General features: G+C 32.9%; 1 protein-coding gene across 1 annotated transcript; it reads right to left on the bottom strand.

Annotated features, from left to right (window-relative positions):
• Positions 1–213: 213 nt before the first annotated feature.
• LOC134257318 (structural maintenance of chromosomes flexible hinge domain-containing protein 1-like) lies at positions 214–12,803 on the bottom strand (the record flags this gene model as incomplete). The annotated part of the gene is made up of 18 exons (XM_062739952.1): positions 214–350; positions 4,568–4,650; positions 4,751–4,880; positions 5,844–5,934; positions 6,143–6,337; positions 6,840–6,963; positions 7,146–7,205; positions 8,120–8,237; positions 8,518–8,728; positions 9,106–9,205; positions 9,933–10,096; positions 10,254–10,373; positions 10,693–10,825; positions 10,981–11,117; positions 11,332–11,414; positions 11,558–11,716; positions 11,929–12,007; positions 12,705–12,803. Coding segments are annotated over 18 exons (2,223 nt in total), but the record flags the coding sequence as incomplete, so codon positions are not given.
• Positions 12,804–12,807: the final 4 nt, after the last annotated feature.

Below are 12,807 nucleotides of genomic sequence, written 5' to 3'. Positions count from 1 at the left end.
AAAAAGAACTTGTTTGAAGTTAAATTTTTGAAAATGGAAGATTACAGTGTGCCTATCAAAAATTTTAGTAACATACATGTTGAGCTTCGTATGTATATACTTGTCCAGTGTACTTTTATCTGCAGATATTCACATCTGTTTTATATCTTAATTTAACCTACCATTGACAGTGAAATTTTTAAACACCTTTAACACAATCATTGCGATATTTACCTTACAGGTAACTACAAGATTTTTGTCGGTGGTAATATTGCCAGACAAGTCCAACACTTCCACCCTGAACACCGGTGCTGTACCATTCTCTATGGTGATTTTCTCCTCTGGTTTCACATTCAAAACCTTGGGCGGTCCTAATGAAAACAAGCACAACATAAATTATGAGCACTTCTAAACTTCCTCTGTAAAAACATGTTTTTTGGATTTAATGAGGATAACCACTTGTCCTATCAAAGCTTCAATGAACCAAAGCACATTTCTTAACATAGCGTGTGTTAAAAAATTAGAAAACACACCTGGCAACATTCTGATTTTCACAGCTTGTGATTTCTCTTAGTCCGGGGACTGTAATTAACTCCATAGCTCTGAAATTTACATAGAAATTGAATGAAACAGATGTACAAACTGTTAAACATAAAAAAACATATCCTGTGATGTGAAAGTCTATATCATGTTTTTTTAAATTTTTTTTTTCTCTAATAGAAAATGCATTCTGGTGCCTCATGCCCCTTACCCCTGTGTTTTCCACTGATGACACCTTTTGCACAATTCCTGACAAGATCGGGCTCTCCCTTTAACTACAGTTTTCTCATAAGAAATGTCAAGACCCCTAAAATGTACACATAAACACATACAATAACTTAGGCTATAAAATTTTAATTTCTCTGGTTCTCAGGCCAATTTTCTCCAAAACAGATGCAAGAGGGAGGCATTTTATTTAACATTTTATTGGCAATAATGTAGATGAGTAAGGTATTTTTTTTTTAATTTTAAATTTTGAATTTTCTTTAAAATAAAGATAATTTTTTTTATCACAGATATACTTTCCATGTCTGATCAAAAGGTTTGCTTTATCCATTGCTTATCTGTGTGTGAACATCGTAGGCAATGTCTTCGAATGTATTTTCAAATGAAGTAGCCAAATTCTCTTTGCAAATGGCCACCAGAAGTGATATTTGAGTACTAAACAGCCAAAAAATGAAGACTGAATTTTTTTTCTTGGATCGGTCTCCGCAATACCAACTTTTTATTTTATCAAAAATACAATAAAATTAGCAATGCGGCTACCTCAAAATGGATGTGCGTGGGCCTGAGAACCAGAATTTCAATTTTGTGAAGTCTAAACATGTTTGAAAAAATAAACCAACAAACTTGGAATGGCCTTGTCAAGTTTTACAGAAATAAATAAGCTTTTCTGAAATTACAGCAGAGTAAAATCTGATAAATGATTTAAAAATTAGTTAATAAAAGCTTATTCCCGTAGGTTTGTTTTTAAATGACCAAAGCAAAAAATGATAAATAACTAAAAGTTAAAAGAAACCCAAACAAAGGTAATGAAAAAAAAGTTTTCTGTTTTGATTAGGAAAGGTAGAAGTTAATTTTGAATGCTTGAATTGATTGTATTTAATAAAGTTACTAAAGCTACTCATTTCCAGTATTGTGAAAAAAATCAGGTTTGTATGGGTAAGTTTTAAAAAAAAAAATTAAGATTTTAAATGTAAAAAAATTTTTTAAAAAGTATTCTTGTCATACTTGAATTAAAGCATCTGATTTAGTTAGCTGCAGAACTGTAGCTCTCTGCGTGAGAAAATTCAGACAGATAAAGCAGAGAGCTACAGGTCTATAAGTTGTAAAAATCTTTGATTTACACCACCAGCTTTTTTGTTGCTAACTTCAGGTATTATTTCTTGTAGTTTATGCCTTTGTTCGCTATTAGAATGGTATCCGATAAATAATCATATTTTACTCCAAATATTGAAACTTAATGAAATGGGTTCGTTTTATATGTGAATAAAGACAAACACCATGTTGTCGATATGGGTAAGTGTATTACCACAGCTCTGAAATATATATAAACAATAATAAATATTTGATAACAATACAGACATATAGATCACTTGGTACAATACATGTAATTTCAATAAAAATCATTTTTAATTGTGTACATGAATAAAAATCCTCCGTTTTCTGTATAACTCAATAGTAATCTTGACAAAGTATGCCATACAACTTTTAATTTAACGAGATTTTTCAAGCAGATCAATTATACTGAACTTTTTGAATTTTATAATTTTCTGGACAATATTCAAAATATGGCATATACATCATACAATTCATATAAAGCCATTTTCTCTCAAATAATACATTTTCTGAGGAAATTATAGGGGTGAACTGCATATAAATAAAACATCAACTTTACTGTAGACTCTCAAAAATATAAATCGCTCTTCTGATGTATGAAATCATTACTTTTCATTATTTACACACTCATAAAATAATCACAAAGACTGAATCTTCATACTTCATATTAGAATATTAATGATTCTTAGCCAATAATGATAAAAATTATTTAGAGATAATAAATTAGTAAAAAAACATAATTACATCACAGTGACCATGGTTAAGATTGAAGTTTTCATAGAAAATGGACCAACATAATAAACAAAGACCAATATGTCTGCTGGTCAGACCAAGATCTCAAACCAAAGTAATTAACCTACTTTAAAAACTACAGAGAGGAAAACCAAAATACATCAACTGACAAAGTTTGATGATTCTACAAAAAGATACCTAAATATTCAAAAGAAGGTCACCATGACCTACTGTGATGTCATACATCTATAAAAACCAAAGATGCATCAACAAACAAAGTTTAGTGATTTATTCAATACAAGTTAGTACCATAGAACTTAAATACAGCCATAAAATTCAAAATTAGGTTACAGTGACCTACTTTTTTGACATCATTAATATATGAAATAAATGCATCAAATTACAAAATTTGATGATTCTAAGCCAATAAGTACCGTAGATACTTAAATGTAAAATGTCAAAAGAGGTCACTGTGACCTACTTTTATCCACAAACTCCCTTTTTGAACTGTTTAAGAACATCAACTTTACAAAGTTTGATGATTTATTGGATATCATTTATACCATAATCACTTAAATAAAGCCATAAAATGTCCTGGAGTAGGTCACCGTGACCTACTTTTTGTTTGTTACTCTCCGAAAAACCAAGATGCATCAACTCACAAAGTTTGATGATTCTAAGCCAATAAATACCCAAGATACTAAAATATAGCCATAAAATGTTGAAACTAGGTCATCGTGACCTATATTTTGGTCAACATTTTTCAAAGTCACAAGATGCATCTGCTGACCAAGTTTGATGATCCTAGGTCTGAAGGTAATCAAAATATGCCTTTTAAACAATACGAAAACAAATGCCTGCAAAATTCAAAAAGTAGGTCACAGTGACCTGCTTTTTCATAAATACGTTTTAAGGTCCCAGTTTCAATTAGAGAGATTTGATGATTCTAAACCTGCTGAGTGTCTGAAATAATTGGATTAAATGTTTTAAGAAGAATTAGTCATAAAGTTCAAGTAGGTCACAGTGACCTACTTTTAAGAATATATCGACATTGTTCAAGGACCCAAGATGCATCAACTGACAAAGTTTGATGATCATAGGCCTTATGCCTTCAAATCAATTTGAAAACAAATGCCCACAAAATTTAAAAAGTAGGTCACCGTGACCTACTTTTGAGTTAACATAATGTGAAGTCCTGAGATGCATCAACTTACAAGATTTGATGATCCTAGTCCTAATAGTAAGCAAAATATAAACTTTTTATTATTTGTAAATTTAGGTCAACTTTGAAGTGACCTTGAGACCACGCCCTTTGCCCAAGGGTCATGCCTTGAACAATTTTTAGTCTTCAACATATCCTGATCCTTGTATGTAATTTTGGTGAAAATCTGCCTGGTGGTTCTGGAGAAGATTTTTGCAACCAGTACTTTTGGTTTTGTTTTCCTGATATTCCCCTAATGTTTAAGGGTCCCAACCCTTATTTTAATATAAAGGGTAGCCCTTGGGCCAAGGATACCCTGTGAAAAATTTGACACTGATTGGCCAAGGGGTTCTTGAGTTATGGCCCATATTCTAAAAAGTTAATGCACACCGCACACCACACAAATGGCCATAGCATTAGCTCTTTGAGCCTTTGGCTCAGAAGAGCTAATAAAAGGTAGATCATTCATTGGCACATATGCATGCATCTTGACTATGGATGAAACTTACATGTCCAATATTTCAAGCCAAAGATCTCATTGTTTAAGATCTCAACTATGAATCTCATATAAGTATACTTTGGTTATCATTAGAAATTTCACCTCATCAGAAAATGTTGTTTTCTTTGTATTTATACATGTAATAAATGCAAGGAAATCTGATGGTGTTACATATCACTTGTAATTCTAATACATACAAAGTGATCTCTCACTTGAAAACTTACATGTAAATACACTAAACATGATAGTGTTACTCTTATGGTGTCTAGATAACATACCAATGGTTTTTCCTGCTGGTCTTTTTTCATTTGGTTTGACAATATCACCTTCAGGCCAGGTTACAATCAATGAGTCAGGCAATCTAATAATATACATACAATGTCACAATAACCTTCTAGTCTATCAAAAACATGTGAGACATTTTAAGCTCTTGTGATAAGCCATAATCTAGTCTTCCTTACTTGGACTCCTCCTCCTCTAAGTAGCGCTTGACGGAGGTGGGACCACATAGTCTGTCCAGTCTAGACAGCGGCACCACCCTGACCTCGTTATACAGAGACTGTGGCTCCTGTTGGATCTCAATCTCACCACCTATATAAACAGAATTCAAACATAAAGCTTGAAGTTCCTGCCTCCAGAGGATCCAATTATCAAAAGTATGCAAGATGCTATATATGCAATGTTCATGTCATTGCTAACATATCCTCCATAGTTTTCAAGACAAACTGTATTCTGAAAAGTGCCATAAGAGCCAAACTAATACCAACAGTAACAAAAAATATTTCCTAGTCAATTCCAAGCTATTACACACATAATTTCTTGTCCTTTGACACACCAAACAACAAGATATGTTTGTAAAACACTTATGCCCCCCTCCCCCCAAATTAGAATTTTTCCAAGTCCAAGGGGGCATAACTCTGTCAAAAATGGTGCAACCATACCCAAAACACAACTTGGCCTAGATATTTATCTGATTAATCTGTATACTAAATTTCATTTCAGTATGTGCAACCTCTCTGAAGAAAATGAACAGAAACTGTAAATAATTGGAATTTTTCTAAGTCCAAGGGGCATAACTCTGTCAAAAATGGTGCGATTGTACCCAAAACAGAACTTGACCTAGACATTCATCTGAAAAATCTGTATACTAAATTTCATTTCTGTATGTGCAACCTCTCTGAAGAAAATGAACGGAAACTGCAAATAATTGGAATTTTTTTTAAGTCCAAGGGGGATAATTCTGTCAAAAATAGAGCAATCACACCCAAAACAGAACTTGACCTAGATATTCATCTGATATACCTGTATACCAAATTTCATTTCAGTATGTGCAACGGTTGTGAAGAAAATGAACGGAAACTAAATGGACTGACGGACAGACATACCTACCGACCGACAGACAGCAGCAAAGCAATATGCCCTCCCTTCTTCGAAGGGGGGCATAAAAATTACCAGTGGCAAAACTGTTAAATTCTAGTGTGTAAAGGTTGACACATATACTTCACCATCTGCTTCACCATACTCCCCTTTACTTTCTGTAGATAAGCTGCTCACCTGTAGCAAAAGTGTCCTCTTCATGCTCTCCATACAGATAGAAATTCTTAATGGTGCCAAGCAGTACAGGGGTAGTTCTCAGTATCTTCACCTGTGAAGAACAATAATTTCAACATTCTACAATTGTAGCATTAGTACAAACAATATTTCAGACTTAAAACAGTAAATTCAAATTTACAAACTTTTTTTCAAGAAGTGTGTTGATCAGCAATGCATTACTTTTATTCCATTAGATTACCATCATCAGCATCCTTAAATCTTAACAATCATTGGTAATTTTCTGATTCAGAAAGACTAACCATCTGCCCCACTTTGAATGTCTTGTTGTCCCACACCACACTTTTGTACCGGCTCCATGGGGTTTGCCTCTGCTTGGGAAGGTCTGTTCTCACCACTTGACCTGCATACCCAGTAAAATGGATCTGTTTGTCGTACTGTTCATGACAGTCTTTTAACCAGTTTAAGAACTCCCTCTCAATTGATGTACGCTTTTCCTACATAAGAAAAAAATAAATACTTTTTTTTAAAAAAATATTTAGTCATAAAATGAATATTGAGCTAAATCTTCTATCTCTTAGCATTTAAAATACCTGCACAAACATAATACATATTTTAAAGTGATTTAGGTGTATTAAATAAACTTAATTAACAATTAAGGTGTAAAAACATAGTCTCAAAAAAGGAATGTACCTCTTCATGTATGTATTCAAATACTTCTTGTACTTGAAAACACACATGTATATTCTAAGCTTTACATTCACAAATGTATCCCTTCCTGTTTTTATTGGATGTGTTAATTGAGAATAAAGATAGATGGAAGGAATTGTGTTTTACTGAAAAGTAGAATGCTAAAATACAACATTTTGAAAAATGGATTTCAAACACTTTAAAATCACACAAGCTATCCAAGTCTACAATGAGAAGAGGTAAAACATCCTCTTTCCTGACATTTATTATGAATTTCTATCACAAAGATGGATATCCAGTACTTCTTACCTGTCCATTGACTACCCTACTGAATATAGAGCTTTTATCCCGTAACCTCATTTCCAGGTCAAGAAAGGTCAGCTTATTAGTGCTGACCTGGAAATGGTCATTTGTGAACAGCACACCAGATATTCTGAAACAAAATATTTGAATCCATGTAAACAAAAAAGTTTTACAGTTTTGACACAATTCATCACTTTAACCCCCTCAGTTACATGTAGCTAAGCTTTACACTTTCAACCTTTCAAACATGCCAGTTCAAAAGCTCAAGATCAAGTAACAATGTAATACAAAAACAATTTCAAGTCCACAAACCTATTCCAGCATTCTGCTGCAATGGTCCGGCTCTTCTTTGGTTCAGAACACCAATCAAATCTACAGTACATCAAAAGTAACAAGAAAATAAGTCTAGGTTAGGCCAAAATTAAAAATATGTTTGTTTGCCATTTACCGACCTAGCTTTTTAGGAATGGGTAGGTATGTAGGCAGCCGTGCATTACAACAGGGCACTGCGACAACTGTCACTTACCAATACATAACGCTGTCAGACACAAAATACAGAGTATCCCCCCTTTTTTTCCACCACCTCCCCTCTCACCTCTCACCTTTAAAAATGTTTTTGTATCTTTAATTTTGTATGTTTATTTAAGGAATAACTGTCTTATTTTTCGAATTCATGAAGTGATCAATGGATTGGCTTGTGTGATAATTTGCATAAACGCCGAAGGCGTTTATGCATAAAATTATCACACAAGCCAATCCATTGATCATCTTCATGAATTCGAAAAATCTGACAGTTATTCCTTATATTTACATGCTTTGATTCCGCCAATCCACGGGCTCCAAGCCTGCTTCTCTCTAGGTGTTGTCCCGCCCTGCACGTGGTTTTTTTGGAACCGTGCCAAAACATTCATGAGGAAATCAATTACATTTACAATTGGTAATTTTATCTCGGACAAAGACATTGGAAATGTAAATATGTCTGTTTAAATGTACTGAGTGTAATGTTTATTTAATTGTTTTCACATATCATATATCTCCATGAGGAGGAAATAAAGAATGATTGATTGATTGATTGAGTCGGGCTAATTTTCATGGGTCGGTCGGCTAAGGGCAAACAAACAATATTTTAATTTAGGCCTTATAAAATCACTTATCAATTAAAATCAGGATAAACAAAATTTCTATATTTTTATATTTACAAACTTACTTGTTACCATAATTACTGAATCTAATTAACAAATAAATCACATCCCAATTCATCAACTTGTGTCTTAATATCTGCTTACTCTTCTATACTGGTGTATGGGATAAGTCTACCATTCCAATAGCATTCAAATATAGGGCGTCTTCCCCTCGCTGGTCTGGTGCTGACAGCATAATCATGTTCATCAAACTCTGTTTCTACTACAATTAAACATACATACAGGTCAAATACATGCTCAACTGAGATAAATACTATATATGATTACTTCAAGGTATTTCACTGCTTGATTGATGAGAAATAATAATGTGCGACAAGCATAACATTAAGTCCCTCCCAAGACATTTTCTTGTACACTGTACCACCATCTGTCCAAAGTGACCTGCTACTAAAATCACACCATTATTAAATATTTTAAAATTACATGAAGGTCTGTTGGTAAACAAAAAACTCTATGATAATTCTGATTTCTAAAGGGAGTACCTCTTGGATCATTAACATCCGATGGATATGTTTCACTGTCATACAGAAATGGATGATAACGGATAATTCCCTCTACCACTCCCTCTCCCTCTGTCGTGGCCTTAAAGAAGAACTGACTGGCCGAGTTTCTGACGTACAGAGACTGCATGTCGTCGTGTATGTCTCGCAAGTTGATTTCTGTTGCTGGCTTTCCTTTTACATTCAGCTTTACCTGTAAAGACATTTTCCCAATTATTATCGAGTATAAAAGGATACATGTTCTGGTACAGTTGTTTGTCATAGATTCATTTACTCAAAAATTTGTTAAATTTCATTTTTGTGGTTGGGGAAAAAATTGGTTTTAGGGATTTTACTTTACAATGCAAAAAAAAAATAATTATAACATGAAATGCCCATAAAAATTATTGACTTTATGGTACAATCATATGAAAAAGCTTTCCTAACCAAACAATTCTGTCCCTCAAAAAAGTACAAAAGACAGTCAGAAAAGATGAACTTTGAATTAGACCTTTAAATACACAGTCTCCTTGATTATATTTTTTGAAGTACAATGCAGTGTGTAAATCTGACAAGTAAGGAAAATTGTACCCTGATATTGATGTTGTTAAAGGGAGTGTTGGGTCTGTCCATGTCATCCTCTAGATCACGATTTCCCTCAGGACCATGGATGTAGTAATGGTAAATATGCCTGTAAAGATAACAGATATTTATTATAATACGAGAGTTATAAAACCATACAATTGGCTACATGTACATGTATCTCTATGATAATTGCTGAAAAATTTTCTAAAAATAAATATCATTAAGGTACCTACAGTCTTCACGAAAACTTTTCAAACTAACTGGCCAATCGGACCAGTGAACTTTCAAACTTTACTGGCCCACCAAAATTTTTACTGGCCCCTTAATTAAATAATAAAATAAATACATTTTCATAACTGTAAATTTATACATGTTTACGTACTTCAACTTTCGAAATGCCGCCATTTTTCGTCCTTTGTTGCGTTTCGGTAAGTTGTTCGTTGGAATTTTGCACATTTTACGTACTAGTTAATAGTTACTAGCTAGTTCCGGTTGTTACGTAATACATCCATGTTCGAAAAGGGTTATCATAATACGATTCAACAACACGTGCTTGTTCTTTTTATTTTATATATTAATGAAATTTATGCAAATAAGTCTTAAAGTATATATTGACTGTGTATGATTTTAGAATCAACAAGCCTATCGGACTTCTTGAATTTTGATTTTCACTGACCCGACATCAAAATTCACTGGCCTCGGTCTTCGGACCAGTGAGTTTTCGTGAAGACTGTACCTATACAAGTTTAAAATGTTTTTCAATTTATTTTTTTTTTTTAAATAAAAGCTATTTTTATTCCTTTAAAAGATAAAATAAATTAAATGTAGCTTACGCAAGTTGTCTTGTCCAGTCAGCAATATGATGTCTGAGATACAAAACATGACTAGGGTTGATACCACCTATTTCAACAACAGTAAAACTCTGTTTTTTCTTTTCATCTTTAATGATGTTCTGCAGGATTTCATTTTCTTGTGGTATGTGAGATGAGTCCCCTACCTTCAATACATAAAATCAAGTTCATGAAAATTTCCTACTCCTAAATTACAAACCATTTGTCATAGTTCATGAATGTGTCAATTACACTTCATAATTGATAAAGAATTGATAAAATAACACATTCTTTACATCCTTGCATAGGAGTAAAATGACAAACCTTCCTATTCCTGATGAAGCCGCTGTACACGGACTCCTTGTTGATCTCTTTCTGTTTGAACTCCTCTTTTGACATTGTCAGCTCATGAATATCTTGAGAATCCATAGCCTTTGTCATCATCTACAAGTCACAATAATACTTCATGTAAAAGTAAACTTACACCCCAAAACATGTTAATTTAATATAATTTGATGACTAAACAAAAAAAGTGCAAAATTTTTAAACAAGACATGCATAACTTTACACAAAATGAGTAATAGCTTTAAATTTATATAAAAAAAAGTTACTAAATAATTGTCCCATATTCTCCCCATATATATTTTTGTCATGAAATGAATTAAATCTGTGATGAAATCATTGTATCTATAAAATCGTGAGTAAAAAGATTTAACAACGTTCTTAAATTCCACTGAATTCCAAAAGGTTACCCAAATCTTACCCTTGTGGAATTTCCTATGAAGAACACAGCCTGCTTTCCTCCCACACCAAAGTACGAGATGTCACTATTCAGACACAGGGGGGCCTGTTTCTGTTCTACTTCTTCATCATCATCCTCCCCCTCAATAAAGCTCCTGTCAATCACATTCATAATTAGTCACTTTTATACTTTATCAAAAACAGTGCAAATTTTTTATTTCAGTAAAAAGTTCATATTCATGAGCACATTAGTCTTGACATTTATGGGTGATTGGCGCGAGTTTGTAAGTCATTCAGTTAAATTACTTACACTTTCCCTCTTTTATCTTTGCGTTTGAATTTAGAGAGTCGATAAATAGCCCAGTTGTTCAGCTGTCTTGGTGTCATCCCTTTTCCGTTATCAATGATAAATATGGCATTATTTGATGGCTTCCCGTCATCAAAATGCTGCAAAACAAGGAGATAGAGTTTTACATGCTTTGCAATGATTTGTATCTTATAAATTCTGAAGTCCATTGTTCAGTAAAAAGATATCCATCTTCATAAAAAAATGTCTTTGAGACAAACTACTCAATTTTATATCTCAATCCAGTTCTTGACAATGTACTGCATCAGAATTTTTTCCCAACTATTTATCTGCATAAAGTTACAAATCACTCACCAATAAAATGTCAATGTTTCTTGGTCCAGTATTTTCTGCTGTTGCTGATAATGCGTTATCAATCAACTCAGCAAAGGCATATGCTGTGAATAAAGTTTAAAATATTTATTATTATCAATCATTAGATCTTTTACAATCTATAAATGAATGTTGTATTCTGTTTGTTTGTTTTTTAAAATTAAGACTAATCAATTATTAGGCCCTTTAAAATCTACTTTATTCTTACGTAGTGGATTCTGTCCTTCTGATGCGTAGTATTCATAAAGTCCTCCTTTCACGATGGTGTCATAATGTGGCACAAAATTAACTCTTTCATTTGCTGGGGCACACAGCTCTTGGTTAATTTTCTTTAGAACATAGAGAGTGTCTCCATTATCTATATCATCTGAGATACAAAAATAGCATTAAATTTGCATAAATTTAGTAAGTGGTATACATGGCAATAGACATAAGTGAGCCTCCTTAGTAAGAAAGCTTTTTATAGTAAATACATTTAGTTTTATTTGGTATAAAAGGTAAAAGACTTATTAATAAGTAAGCCTCCATAGTAAGAAAGCTTTTTATAGTAAATATATTTAGTTTGATCATTAAATGTACCCCAGGTTTCATCATCTTTAATTTCCTCTCTGTTTGTTGTGGCAATAACAAAGTTATCTTTCTTCTTGATCTGCAAAGCCTAAAAATATGAAATTAAAATCATTAATCGCATAATTCAATTAATGTGGTATAAATATTCAGGGATTAATCTAGGGCATATTTACTACCGATATTCGGTGTTTTTCCCTTAGAGAAAATTTCCTCTGAAGATCTAATTTTCCCCTTTTGATGAGTAAAATATTCCCCTTACAATAATAATAGCCTCAATTATTTTTTTCCTTCATAAAAACTGAATATATAAAGTGAATTTTTTCACTTTATGAGAAATATGGTTTTACTTTGCTACTTTATAAGCTTTAATTGGTCATAAAAATGCTGAAATTCAATTGGCCTCCAACCCCGGCTGATTTTCCCAATTTCTCCAGAAAGGGTAGTTTCCCCAAAAACCTAGAGTAATCCCTGATATTGCACTGATAGAAAACTTTTTTACTTTCATTCATAGGTTACAATACAACTTGTTTTTTTTTTTAAAAAGGGTGCAGATGGCAATTTATTTACAATGCATATTTATTACATTAGACAGTTATTAATAAAACTGTGTGGTGACTTTACCTGCTATTGACTTGACGAATACTTTGCTCAGTTACAAAATCCAATGATTTCTTTACATTATTTCTACACATTGCATTCAAATCCATATGCATAGTAATCAGCAACATGACCACGCCATGATGGCTTTGTTTGTAAACATTGCTATGTTTCGTTTCATAACTCACCTCTCTAACCCTATCTTTGAAATCCTCAAAGGTAAATAAGCCTCCTGTGGGTATTTTAACATCAGGTGCATCTTTATCTCTCCTGTCAAATACGTATACAAAT

This window comes from Saccostrea cucullata, unplaced genomic scaffold (assembly GCF_032062105.1).
Source record: "Saccostrea cucullata isolate Sc308-1 unplaced genomic scaffold, CSIRO_AGI_Scuc_v1 ctg16296, whole genome shotgun sequence".
In the NCBI taxonomy this organism is placed as follows: domain Eukaryota; kingdom Metazoa; phylum Mollusca; class Bivalvia; order Ostreida; family Ostreidae; genus Saccostrea; species Saccostrea cuccullata.
This window is presented reverse-complemented; position numbering and strand designations above follow the sequence as displayed.